The sequence below is a fragment of the Phodopus roborovskii genome, unplaced genomic scaffold, assembly GCF_943737965.1.
Source record: "Phodopus roborovskii unplaced genomic scaffold, PHOROB, whole genome shotgun sequence".
In the NCBI taxonomy this organism is placed as follows: Eukaryota; Metazoa; Chordata; class Mammalia; order Rodentia; family Cricetidae; genus Phodopus; species Phodopus roborovskii.
Genome location: NW_026126511.1, coordinates 36,603,026 through 36,616,968, shown reverse-complemented (window position 1 = coordinate 36,616,968; position 13,943 = coordinate 36,603,026). Strand labels below are relative to the sequence as shown.

At 41.0% G+C, this 13,943-nt stretch overlaps 1 protein-coding gene across 1 annotated transcript in view; it reads right to left on the bottom strand.

Moving 5' to 3' along the window:
• Nucleotides 1-11,952: 11,952 nt before the first annotated feature.
• The window catches only part of Dnajc15 (DnaJ heat shock protein family (Hsp40) member C15), a 50,604-nt gene continuing 48,613 nt past the window's right edge, over nt 11,953-13,943 (bottom strand). The window contains exon 6 of the mRNA XM_051195348.1: nt 11,953-12,175. Coding sequence (XP_051051305.1) covers nt 12,102-12,175 — 74 coding nt within the window. The 3' untranslated portion in view covers nt 11,953-12,101. The remainder of the gene's footprint in view (nt 12,176-13,943) is intronic.

The window sequence follows — 13,943 nt, the reverse complement described above, 5'->3', positions numbered from 1 at the left end:
AGGCTGGACCGTCTCCGGAGGACTGCAGGGACGGGGAGACACTAATGCCTTGCATCATCCATTCCAGAAAGTCAGCGCCCTCATCGGTTACTGGAACACTGAAAATCTGCAAAGCCTCTGGTTGATCATTTGTCCCCTAGGCCAGTTTGTACCACAGCAATTCCGATCGCCACTGGCGAGCAAGGCATGGAACAATCACCAGCTGACCTCCACTAACTAGGTGCTCAGAGCCAGGTATTTCTGGTCAGGTAGGGCAAGGAACAAATTTACCAGCAGACTGTATTTTCCCTAGGAGTATCTGTCCAGCAGGCTGTGAAGGAAAACCCCTGCTCCTATGACCCTGGTAAATCCCCGAAGGCCTTCAGACCTGCCAAGATAACTCACTCAGGGAGAGGCCTTGAGGTGAAGCTGGAACAGCCTGAGGACATTTCTGAGCCACACAGCAGAGCAGAGAATCTGCCCCTTAGTTATCTCTGCCCTGTCAGTCCAAAAAGGAGCAGGGCTATATATTCAAAGTCTAGGGATCTTTACAGTACACGAAAGGAATAGTTGCTTCCCATGTATTTTAACCAAAACTTTCAAATGAACAATTACTTCACTTTTATCTGCTTTCGAGTCTTCTGATTTCCCACTTCATTAAAAATTAACACCCCTCCATGCCAGATTGCCACATGGTTTCATATCATGGTGATGTGTTATGTCTGCACAGAAAATTGATGTTCCTTACACAAATCCCATGTACAGTTAGATAAAATATGTTCACTGTGTTTTGCTTTTAATTCATCAGACTGCCATGAATTACTTAATTCTCCTCTGTCAAAACAAATTCAAGCTCCTACTTTATCCCTTCATGTCATGTTAGCTCCTGACAACGTCAGTCTCCCTTCCTTAGTGGATGTGAATACCAAAATGCATGATGCCATGAAGAACTCCCCAGGCTATGTAAAAGATAACAACACATACAGTGTCCACCGAGTGTCTAATTGGCCAAAGTGAATATGACTGTAGGGGTGTGTGCGTTGAGAGGCAAAGTATATATACATGCAAGTACATGTTTCCACATACACATACACAGGACATGAGATGAAGGAAAGCCCAAAAAGGAGGACGGGGCTGGAGAGAAGGCTCAGCAAGTAAGGGCACTCGTTACTCTTGCAAAGGATCTGGGTTCGACTGCTAGCACTACACAACAGCTCAACCATCTGTAACTCCAATTCCATGGGACCCAAGGCTGTCTTCTGGCTGGGAGATGGTGGTGCACACCTTCAATCTCAGCACTTTGGAGGCAGAGACAGGTGGATCTCTGTGAGCTCCAGGCCAGTCTGGTCTACAAAGTGAGTTCCAGGACAGGCTCTAAAGCTATACAGAGAAACTCTGTCTCAAAAAAACCACACACACACACACACACACACACACACACACACACACATACAGAGAGAGAGAGAGAGAGACAGAGAGAGAGAGAGAGAGAGAGAGAGAGAGAGAGAGAGAGGAGAAACAGCTCTCGTGACCTTGGGTACTTGCCTTTTAGCTGAGAGCTGAGCAGTTGGCCTATTCTTCTCTGTCTGGGATCTAAGTGTGCAGACATATTTATTAATATATTCTGGGGGTGACAGCTCAGTTGTGTCAGCATTTGGGTTACCATAGTGCCTGTGTGTGAAATTCTGTATGTAGTCAAAACTGCTGAGGGCTAACAAATGGTAAAAATACCCGAGACAAGAAGCAAGGAAACAGATTAAGGAATCAGGCACTTTACTTTGGTTGCATTACCTTGTACAGTAGTTAAGAGGCTAAATTTTACAGTATTCTTGAGCTGATTTCTATCCCCCCAGCTGTGATGATTTTGATATGAAAAGTAAAAACCCAATTTTAACAATAACGTCTAAGAAAACACACGTGTTTCGGGTATATTTCCCCTTGAGGCAGGGTCTTGATATGGAGCCCAGGCTGGTTGAGAAGTTCCCATCTCCACCAGCATCCCTATTCCTGGAATTACAGGAGTGCAACCATGCCTGCCTTTCACAGCTGCCTTTAGAAGGGACCAGTCAATAACGTGTCTGCAGGCACGCCTGGCCTGAATGTTGCATCGAGTACAGGGAAGTTAAAATAGATAAAAGACTCATACTGTCTTTTAATAAAGAGCTCACAATGTAGATGGGATTATATAATACACAAGGTAATTCTCCAAGAGGTCTACAACTGAAAAATTGAGTGTAGATTCAATTTTGGCAAGTAAGATTTTATTTTAACTGTATTTGGGATTACTATATCGATAGATGCATCATACGCTGTATCCTTTAGGATGTTTAAAGGAAAGCAAATGGAAGATTACTCCATTTAATTTCTTTAAAGTTTATTATAAAAAATTAAGTTTTGATATCCAGAAAAAAATAGTATGTATTATCACAGTTTTCTTAATCCCTGTCTTTTAGGGGTGTGTTGGGGGGGTACATGAATATAGTCTGTAAGCGAGTCTAAAGTGTAATAGAAAAGGCAAACTGAATAGCTAAGTGCCAGGAAGCCAATGAACAAAGTGTAATTCAGATCCATGTGGGGTTAATTAGGGAAGGCTGTGCCTATGTGTACATACCGCTCTCCTGCAACACTACCCTGTACAGCATCCATCTCAGAACAGCCTAAGAGAGGCAGACATGGAAAACACAATCTCCTATCTCAGCACCAAGAATAGACATCATGAGGTCATCCCATCCTGCCCCAGAGGCATGGAAACAAAAACTATAAAAATGTATACAGTCATCTCTGGAACATCCATATTCACAGGACTAAAGAGCAAAGTACCGATAACAGGATGGCATGACTAAGTCAGTGAGGTAGCTGTGACATGAACTTCTTTTTGAGCCCAGGTTGGTGGTTTGAGTAAGAATGGCTTCCACAGGCTCATGGATTTGAATGCTTGGTCACCAGGGATTAGGAGGCGTGGCCTTGTTGGGGGAAGTGTGTCACTAATACTAAGGGTGGGCTTTGAGGTTGTAAAAGCCCAGGCCAAGCCCAGTGTCTCTCTCTTATCTTTCTGCCTGTGGTTCTGGTTGTATAACTCTCAGCTACTTCTCCAGCACCATGTCTGCCTTCCTGTCTGCCACCATGCTTGTCACATGGGGATAATGAACTAAACCTCTCAAACTGTAAGCAAACCCTGATTAAGTATTTTTTGTAAGAGTTGTCTTGGTCGTGGTGTTTCTTCACAGCAACAGAACATTGACTAAGATGTTAGATGCACCTAATACTCAAGGAGGTCACATGTCTGCCACAAATACTGGTCATCTGAGTTAGAAACCATTTCACCATTTGGTTACAGCTGCTGCAAATATTTAAAGATTTACTTTCAAGAAAGTCTCAGACTGGTGGCTAATGCTCTGTAGATTCTACTAGAAAACCCTTTCGGGGTACAATATACAATTTTGGGTTTAGAATAAAAGCATGTCATGGGCATATAACCCAGTTATAAAAACACAATTTAACCATCTTTGTGTTTGTAGTGTTGATTAGACCCAGAACCTTCCACATGGCTAGGAGGGGCTCTAGCAAGAAGTTACATTCACACCCAGGTACCACTTTTAAAACTTAAGCAAAAGCATCTAGCTGCCCCAAGTTCTCTTCTTGGTCCAGGTCTCTCACCCACCAGCCACTTTGCTCATGGCCTCTGGGCTCCTCTCAATACATTCAGTCTTGTTTTGTTCATTTCCTAAACTATCTCTTTTCCACCCAAAGCCAGAGGCTTTCCTTCTGAGGTGTGACCCCTACAACCTAATTCTGGATGTTCTCTCCATGTGCTCTCACCAGAATGCTTCAAATAAAATCTCACCAGGGAACCCTCCAGCCCCGCTCGAGCCGCACTGCTCAGCCCACCCTTTGCAGCTGAGACTGTGCTATGAGCAGTGAGAACATCACAAGCCTTTGGGCAGGTACTCACCGCTTCTGATGCGTGACACTGGATTCTTCCACACATAAGCCTATTTCACACCTATAATCCAGGTCACAAGGATGAGCCAGATGTCATGCAAACCCCATCAATTTCACTGTTTCTCACATACCTGTGGGCATTGCTTCCGCATGGTTGACACAAACTGGATTGAGATCCTACTCCCACCTTAAAAAAAAAAAAAAAGAATTGCAATCTTGAAAGAGATTCTAAACTCCGGTCAAGCCTTTGTTTCTTTGCCTGTAATATGAGGACATTAGTCAGGCCCGTCTCTTAGGTTAGCTCTGACAAATGAAAAGATAATGTGGGTAGAATGTTTACAAAGGTGTTCAACAAATATTAGGTGTAACTAAAATACTTCGTGGGGCTGGAGAGCTCAGAGGAACAGTACTTATTGCTCTAATAGAGGGCCTGGGTTCGATTCCCATCACCTATTTGGTGGCCCATAACCATCCATAACTTCAGTTCCAGATCTTTTTATCTCCTTGGGCATGAGGTACATATACATTCATGCAAACAAAATATTCACACACATAAAAGTATCTAAAAAGTAAATAAGTAGATCAATAAAAAGCTTGTGAAAATTAAATGATTTCTTGGCTTTCACAACACTATAGCTTAGAAGATTCAGCTCAGATTTCAATGTCGATGGTACTGCTAGGCACTGCTGAACAGGCCACAGCGGGAAGGGTTAGCATGGTAGGAAGTCAACCAAACATGACTTAATGAACTTGCATTCCAATTGAGCAGAATTTTTATTTTTTTTTAAAAAAAGCTTTTTATAATTTTTTCTCAGCAATGATAAAAGAAACAAAACAAAACAAAACAAAACAAAACAAAACAAAAAACCACTCAACTGGGAACAATAGCTACTCAGTTCATACAAAAATCATTAGAAGGAACATTTTCCTTGTCTACCATGCCTAGCAATTTTGCTTGTAGGCAACAATCCAGATTCTACCTATGAAAATGAGGTCAATGAACCTTCTCAAATATTCCAGCTAATAAATTATACTGGTAGAAATTCTAATTTCCTAATGTATGAAATTACACATAAATAAAATTTCGGCTCATAATTCACAAAATGTTTTTGACAACTAGATGATCATGCCCTGGCGCTAACAGAATCTGCTCCTTGGGTTGCCTTTTCATTAGAAGCACAGTGGGGGGTGGGGCACACCAACCCTGTGCACACCCTCTCCATCAAATCCTCCTGCAGTCAGAGGCCTGTGTTGGGGAAGAGTGGGAGGAAGTGATTGAAGATGGCGTGGTTCCCACTCTGTGGAACGAAGCAGACACCCTGGTCTCAGCAGCTCGCCCTATGTTGACTGAGTCACAGAAACCTCTTATTTTTGACATTAAGGATCTGGCTGATTCATTTGTTCCCACAAATGTCATTGAACTATTTTAAGCTAATTTATGAAATGTGTTGAAGATAATTCGCAGAGAGCTATTTTTCTGTCTTCAAGGTTTCCCATGACAACCAGAAAATTTCCCCCACACAGACATGTAATCTTTAATGGCCTTGCTAGGTAATCATAAGTAACAGAACTCTTGAATTTTGTTGTTAATAACAATAATAACAGAAAAAGTATGAGGCCAAAGTCATCCATGTTTAAAAGTGCTTCTTCTATTTGGCGTGAACATTTGCATTTTAAGAATGAGTGAGTATATTTGTGCCGGTGGGCCTCGTCAGAGGAGCAGAAGGAGGCAGTTGACGTCACAGGATCAGCCCAGGGGAATTCAAGGCACTGATGCCCCAGGAGCTTCAGCCCCAGAACGTCTCTCGCTACTGCTGTGTCCTTTACATGTTTGCTGCTGCCATTCTTCTCTGGTATCTGGCATGGTGTGAATGGGTGTGGGGAGATCCCCACTGCCTTTAATGTTGCGTGATTATCTCATGGAAACACCCCGTTCGAGTGGGCATTTTATCTGGTGTGGATTTTTATGAAGATGGTTTCCTCCTAAGCTGTACAGGTTAACTGAAGTAATGATTTTATACAATAAAATTTTATTGTATTAATAAATATAGTGATGGATTGTGATAGAGGTTAGCTTAGTGGAAAAACCAATATAGGTAAAAGCAAGATACGGTGCTGCCCCACCCCTGATAAAACAGGGGCTGCAGAGGATAGAAACTAGAACAAGGACATTGTCACACAGATAGTTTCTCTCGAGGAGCTGTATAGACTGTGGTTTAGGTTAATGATTAAGAAAAATAATTGAGTCCCAGAAGCTAAGTTATCTCAAACTCTTTTCATCTTAATGCTGAGAGATGTGTTCACAGGTTTTAGTGTGCATTGTAGCTAAATCAAAGCTTTAAAATATGACTTAAGGTTAGATTAAGATATTTTTGTTAGCTGGGCAGTGGTGGCACATGCCTTTAATCCCAGCACTCGGGAGTTGAGTCTGAGACCAACCTGGTCTACAAGACCTAGTTCCAGGACAGGCTCCAAAGCCACAGAGAGACCCTGTCTCAAAAAACAAAACAAAAGCAAGCAAACAAACATATTTTTGTTAATAGCCCTTGGCTGAAAACCCTTGGGAAACAGTCTGAAGTTTAGAAAGGCTCTTAGTTGAGGGACTCCTTAAGGTCAGGGAATAAGAACAAAGACAGCCCAATAAAGGCTGAGGTGCCTTTCTTGCTATGATTGGTTGGTGATCAAAGAAGATGACTAATCCCTTGTACCCATTTCTTCTGTCAGCTTCCTGATATAAAAAAAACTGTTGATGAGCGGGAATGCACCCTGAGGATTTAAAGTAGAGACAACTGGTGGTTCTTCATATATAAAAGTTTAGGTTTGTGATTCTTTTACAATTGTTTATTAGTTACCCTTTGAGATAAATAATGAAGTGAATCATACTTTCTTTGTAACTGCAAAATGCAGCCTGCCAGTAATAGAACTGGCTGAGAAAAAAATATTTAGCTTGCTTGTTAATTTATAACAAGTTGTTTGAATATGAATGTATATGGGTTCTTTGGGTAATTTATTTTTCACCTATAATATGTAGGATGTTTAATCATGGAAATGGGAAACATGTTTTTTTTAACCTATATTCATTATAAAAATTCATTTGAAAAATAGAAAACTACATTGTAATATTTGTATTGCCTGAAAGATTTTGTTGGGACATATAAGGTGTAAAGAAAAAAATACAGAGAGAAATGGAAGAGAACAGAGAAAGACCTTAAGAGTGTATGTGTGTTTTTCCTTTTTTTTCACCAGCCCCAGAGGGTCAAATTTAATGCCGCTTACCAGCCCCAGAGAATTAAGTTCTACTCCCTCAGAGAGAAAAGTCTAGTTGAGTGATAGTCCACTGACTCCTTTGGCATCCCTCAAACTGAACTGGTCCTCAAGGTGTTGATAGATATGCACATTGCCAAGTAAAATTTGGCTGTTAAATGTTCTTCAAACAAAATGCAGGATATTCTATGAGGGCTAAACAAAACAATGCCTGCTACATTCAACACTCTTTTTCCTTAACTCAATGGCCAACCTCCTGCATTACATTGCAGATTGGTACCACTAAGTATAATCTAATTGGCTCTTCCCACTCCCTTTAGCTATTCATCAGCAGTGTACTTTCTCTGTGAAGGTCTTTCTTATTTTCAGACTTTTCTTTGTGTAAACAGAATGTAGCTTAAATTAGCAGAATATGCAATGACAGCAAATATATGAAAGCAATCTTTACTGAAGATAGGTAACCATTTAGATAAGCTTTTTACAGATGAGGAATTGGGGGTAAATTGTTGGTCAAAACCCAATTTTCAAACTACACCACCATTTACAGGATTACTATTGAATTACTTTCTACTCCCAACGGCAGCTGCCCCATTGTAGGATCTCATATTTGTTACACAAGTGCTCTGTATGAGTTCCAGCTCCAGCTCTTCCTGTTTTGTGTTGTTTGTAAGCTTTGTTTCGTTTCCTCATTTTGGAATATGCACTTGCTAAGTTTCCCAGGCTGGCTTGGAACTTGTGCTCCTCTTGTCTAACCCACCCAGGAAAGGTGTGTTCCACCACATCGGCCCCCTCTCCATGACTGATATTTTTCTTTTAAAAATAAATGTCTAAAGCTGGTGTGATACAGGGGTTAAAGTCCCCAAATGCTAACAAAGACTACTGACTCACAGATCTCTGGCAGACACAAACAGCTCCTCTGAGAATCTGGCAGGCTCTGTGACTCTTAGATCACTGAGTATGCAGAAATGATGGCCCAACAGATTCCAGACCCAAGATGGAGACCAGTTTCCACTTCTTGTTGCCAGACAATTGCCTCCTGCAGCACTGCTGCCCTTGCGGCCCTATGGAAAAGCCCAGAGAAAGAGGACTAAGGGCCCAGCCAACAACCAGTTCCAATTTGGAGCCCCATGCAGTGGTTCCTTTAGCCACAGTTGATTTGCATGGAATAGTCATAAGCAGGAAATAAAGAACTGGTAGAAAGTATAGTGAACCTTAATCCAAGGTTTCCTAGAAGATGAAATCAATGAAAAGGAACAGTTGTTGAGGAATAGTACTTTTAACCATGTAAAGGTGTGTTACATTTGTGAAATATTACACCAACTATGTGTTTGTTTATGCTACATTGTTTAACTATGTAAACAATGTAAGGCACCTGATTGGTCTAATAAAAAGCTGAATGGTCAATAGCTGGGGGGGGGAGGGTAGGCAGGGCTGGTTGGCAGAGAGAATAAGTAGGAGAAAGGTTCTAGGCTCCAGAGAGAAGAGAAAGAGGGAGAAAGAAAGGGAGACACCCAGAGCCAGCTGGCCAGGCAGCAGCCGTCCAGGAAGACAGAGGAAGCAGGGAAGTAGGACATATGCAAAGGTAAAAGCCCATGGAAAAATGTAGACGCAGAGAAACAGGTTAAATTAAGTTATAGGAGCTAGTGGGACAAGCATAAGACCAAACATTCCTAACTAATAGTGTCTGTCATGACTCGGGAGCTGGTGGTTCTAGAAAGCCTACTTACAGTGAAAGAAAACTTTATATTTTAAACATTTACTATGTGACTAAATTACTTAGATACCTTTATTCTCTACAACCATCTTCCTAGATATGATTGTTTTCTAATTTACAGATGAGGTTTCACTGCGGTGGTTTGAATAGGAATGGCACCCACATAGACTTGTTTGAGCACTCGGGCCATAGAAAGTGCACTATTAGGTGGGTGTGCCTTTGTGGAGGAAGTGTGTCACTGTGGGGGTGGGCTTTGAGGTCTTATATGCTCAAGCTGCGCCCAATATGGTGCAATGTCCTTCTGCTACCTACGGATCAAGGTGTAGAACTCTCAGGTCCTTCTCCAGCACCATGTGTCTGCCCACTGCCATGCTTCTCGCCATGATAAAGGACTAAACTTCTAAAACTATAAGCTAGCCCCAATGAAACGCTTTCCTTTATAAGAGCTACTATGGTCATGGTGTCTCTTCACAGCAATAGAAACCCTATAGCAGTTATAGACCCATAAGCTAAGTAACTTCTCAAGGTTAGGGACATGTTTGGTAGGAAAGTGAAATGGAGGCTCTGAGCTACTTCTGGGGTGACCCGTACACACTAAGGTATAGGGCTTGCCCTTCATACTGCTGTCCATCATGTACTACTTTTAAGAAACCCTTCACTCTAGTCACAATAATGGATATAATGGATGCTTATTTCTGTTAATTCTGATTTCAGAAAAAAAAAAAAAAAAAAAAGAGCCGCCAATTACATGGTATTTTGTGCTTTCTTTTTTGCTTTTTTTTTTTTTTTTTTTTAAATCAAAGTCCAGGGTCTATCATTTGCTCCAGGAAGACCCTCTCAAGTACTGACTGAGATTTAAAGTACATTTTCTGTAAGCCAGTGGGAGTGCCCAGTTTCAGCACTAAAGTGTGAGGAGTGTGAGTGTTACAGCTCTGGAGCTTTCAAAGCAGCCCTTCCTGACTTACCCGGAAGCCAGGCTGTTGCTCTTTGCTGCAGCTTCGGGTGATGAAACAGGAACCACCAAACTCAACCAACCCACATGGAGTTTATTGGGAAAGGGAGAGAAGGGGAGCAGAAATGGGAAGAGAAAGGACAAGAGTGAGGTGCTTGTTTAAAAAGGGGAAGGGAACGGTTTAGAATGAGGCACAGCAGTTGGGGCCCTTGAACCTGGAGTCATGGAGCTGCCCTTGGCCCAGCTCCACGTGGCCCCGGTTCCTCATAGTTTCTGCCTGCAGAGTCCGTATGCAGCCACTCAACACATGCAACCTTTGACAGCCTTTGAGCTGTCATCATAGTGCCAGGATATCAACAAGGAGCATGGCGAGGAGCGATCACCTGTGATCGCCCATGAAGAAGAGTGGTCCCAGGGCAGGGAGAAAACCCGAGGGTTAGAGAGCCACTGTAGCCAGGAAATGTTCCCCAAAGACAAGAAGGCACAGACAGGAGAGAGCTGGCACGGAGTGACAGGCAGATGCTGAGGAGAAACCACAGGGCAGGAGGAGTCGGGAGCAGGAACAGGGCCGGGTTGCCCAGGACCTAGGGAAAGGGAGAAGCCAGGGTAGCAACACAGGCTAAGTAGCACAGCTCTGGAGGCTATAGCTGCAAGAGGGCAGCTCAGCCCCGAAGAGAAAGGTGTCCTGACTTTCTGGAAGTCAGGCTACCTGAGGCTGGGGTGCGGTGGGGATGGCCTCCCTTGGGATATAGCCCTCTCCTAGAGAGATCTGTTATAGCCGAGCTCTGCTCTGTTACCCTGAGAATGTCCTAGCAGAGCTAACTCCTGCTCCTTCACCCAGTCTGCTAAAGGGGAAGCCCCTGCAGAAATGTAGTATCTCCTCTGACTCTGACTCCAAACTTGCTCAGACCCCTACAAGTTTCTTCTGTTCTTCTGAGCCTTGCTCAGTCACCCTAAGGGAAAGTCTCAGTAAGTTCTTTTATTCTACCCCAGCAAATGAAGATCTTCACCCAAGACTCTTTGAGAAAGAGATTTATTTGGGAAGGAGGAGTCCAGGGTCTATAGAGGGCTTCTTGGGGGTGGAGTTTTCCCAGGAAGGGATTTTTCTGCCTAGGGATTGGTTATTTTTCCTGCTCAGGGATTGGTTGGTTTTGTGTTTCAGTTGGTCAGGGGCAGAGTCGGTTCTGGTGTCAGTAGGTCAAAGTGGGTTTCTTTGGCTGGCCCTTTTACCCTCCGTAAGCTTTCTTCTTTGAACTACATTAGCATATGTTCTGTACCTGTCTAATAATATTCATTACTTATATGATTTATCTTTTTTCCTATACAAATCTTCTTCTGGGTCAGGATCCATGACTGGTTCATACATGTGGCTCTCAGAGGACCCACTACTGTAACTTACACATCATAGCTGGGTCAATAATATTCATAAAATGAATTATTGAATAAATATACAGTATAGGAAGACTATAATTAAATGCAAACTCCTTAGATCTATCTCTCCCAGCTCTTTACAGCCTTTCTTCATAGGGCTAGTTTTGTTAATTCTTAATCACGTTAGTGGCTCTCCGAGTAAAAATGAATTATTGAATAAATATACAGTATAGGAAGACTATAATTAAATGCAAACTCCTTAGATCTATCTCTCCCAGCTCTTTACAGCCTTTCTTCATAGGGCTAGTTTTGTTAATTCTTAATCACGTTAGTGGCTCTCCGAGTCCTCATGCTTGAGCTACAGCTTTAGGGTCTCAGAGAGCAGAGGTCCCTTTAGCATTCCAGCTACTGCCCAACAAATCACTATTTAGTAAATTACAGACATTTTGGATCTTCTCCCCATGAAGACCAAGACTGCTTGGTCTCAAAACATTTAAAGAGTTCCAGATTTTTCTCAAGCAAGGGACAATGAGGGCATAAGCACTAAGAAGAAAACGTCAACTCTGCTCACAAATCCCAATGCCATCATGATGGTCACACCTTCATGTGTGTGTCGGGGGGGCAGAGAGGAGTTAGACTAACATGACCAATGTCTTTAAAGTATAATGTTTCATATGAGACAATGTGGGAAGGCCCAGCTACAGAATGTATGAGTCCCCTTCAAAGAGAATGAAGAGCAAGGTGCATGTCTTTTATTGCTGCAAACTTAATGACAGAACAGAGTTGGTCAATATGAAGCAAGACCACGTTCCACATTCTTCTGTAGGACTTTTAGAACCTTGCATTTCCTTTCCTTGTGGTAGGTAGGATCTTTCGGCATCAGTTAAGTTTGGTGGATGATTCTAGTAAGTCCTTTGCTTCATTTATTTTGGATGCTAAGTAAGGAGATCCACCTGGGAAGACAAAGAGAAATGAATGTTAAAGTTTATGTCATTACTGACTTCTTAAAAATTCAATACAGGAAAAACAACAACAACTATAATTCAGGTATTTTCCCACACATTTGTCTTCTAACAAACTATTTTATATGCTTGCCAGAAATTGAAATAGCACAAATTAAATTCATTTAGTGAAGCATTATAGGTACCTATCAGTCAAAATATAATTTCTGAGAAAAATATGAGTTATATATTTTGGAGCTCAGCCTTTTATCAGATGTGGGGTTGGTGAAGATCTTTTCCCATTTTGTAAGCTGACATTTTATCTTATTGATGGTGTCATTTGCCTTTTCAGTTTCTGAGGTTCCATTTATTAATTGTTGATTTTAGTGTCTGTGCTACTGGTGTCCTATTTAGAAAGTTGTCTCCTGTGCCAATGAGTTCAAGACACTTCCCCCTTTCAGTGTAACTGGATTAATGTTGAGATCTTTGATCCATTGGACTTGAGTTTTTTGTAGGGCGATGGATATGAATCTATTTGCATTCTTCTACATGAGTCATGGTCAGCTGGAAAACACTGCTCATATAGTTACCACATAGACATTTGGCAGGAATATCTTCTAAACTTAAGTATAGGATTAAGTAAACAAAGTAACAGTGTTTGTTCATAGTTACATCTGAAAAGTAATAAGTATGACCTTTAAGAAGGAGATAAATCCATTTAAGAGGTTTTTTTCGTATCTTATAATTTGACAAAATAAACACTTGTTTATAAGGCAAATATACAATACATAGTGCTAAGAATTATCTTGCTAAGATCAATGAACTGACACTAATAACTGAGTGATAATAAAAATAATGCTAGGAGAAATCCTCCCTGTCCTCTGAAATGATTCTATTTCAACATTTACAGTGTAGTCTTGGATTTACAATACTCTCAAATAAAATTAAGTCAGTTCTTTTTTAGAGTTTTTTTTGCGATATATTATTTCTAATGCAAACAGCAAACTGAGGTGAATTTCAAATACAGAATCATTATAATCATAAGCAATGCTTATTTGACATAGAAAAATATCCCCAAATTGTCATATTAAGGTTACACATCATAATCCTAATTTCTATTTTAGAATACTGCCATTGCTTAATGCTTGAGCTAACAATTACAGTTTCCAGTCTCTGTTTATTATTATTATTTTTTTTAATTTTACTTTTAAGTACAAACTATCTACGGCTGCTGAAAACATCTTAGTGCCTCACAACTTTTAAGAAACCAAAAGTATTTAGACAGTCTCGATAAAAACTGTCCTGGCTTTACTCAGGTTGTCTCTTGCTACCACCCCACCACTTTATGAAGGAAAAAACAAGAGGAAATACATCAGCAAACATGGGGCTGCAGTAGAGACAGAGGAAGATATATTTAGTTTTTGCCTTAGAGGATACTGTTGACATTTTCATATCAAGATAAGAAGCATGGTAAACATTTAAGGAATTTATCACATAGTGACCTTGAATACACAATGAGAATTACAAAGAAAGTTCATAACCCCATAAGTAGATTTCATGATTATCTCTAAAAATGACCTTGGAGCATGCAAGGCTCATCTCTGTCACTGATCAAATGCTGGAGTTAGCAAGGATTTGCCAGGTACTTTGTGTGCTCTAAAAAATATTAAAATATTAACTAATTTTAGCTATAACCTTTAATTGATCAATATACAGTCTAAATATTTAAATTATAAGTCACCATAGGCTCATAACATGAAATAAATGAAAAAAAAAAGAG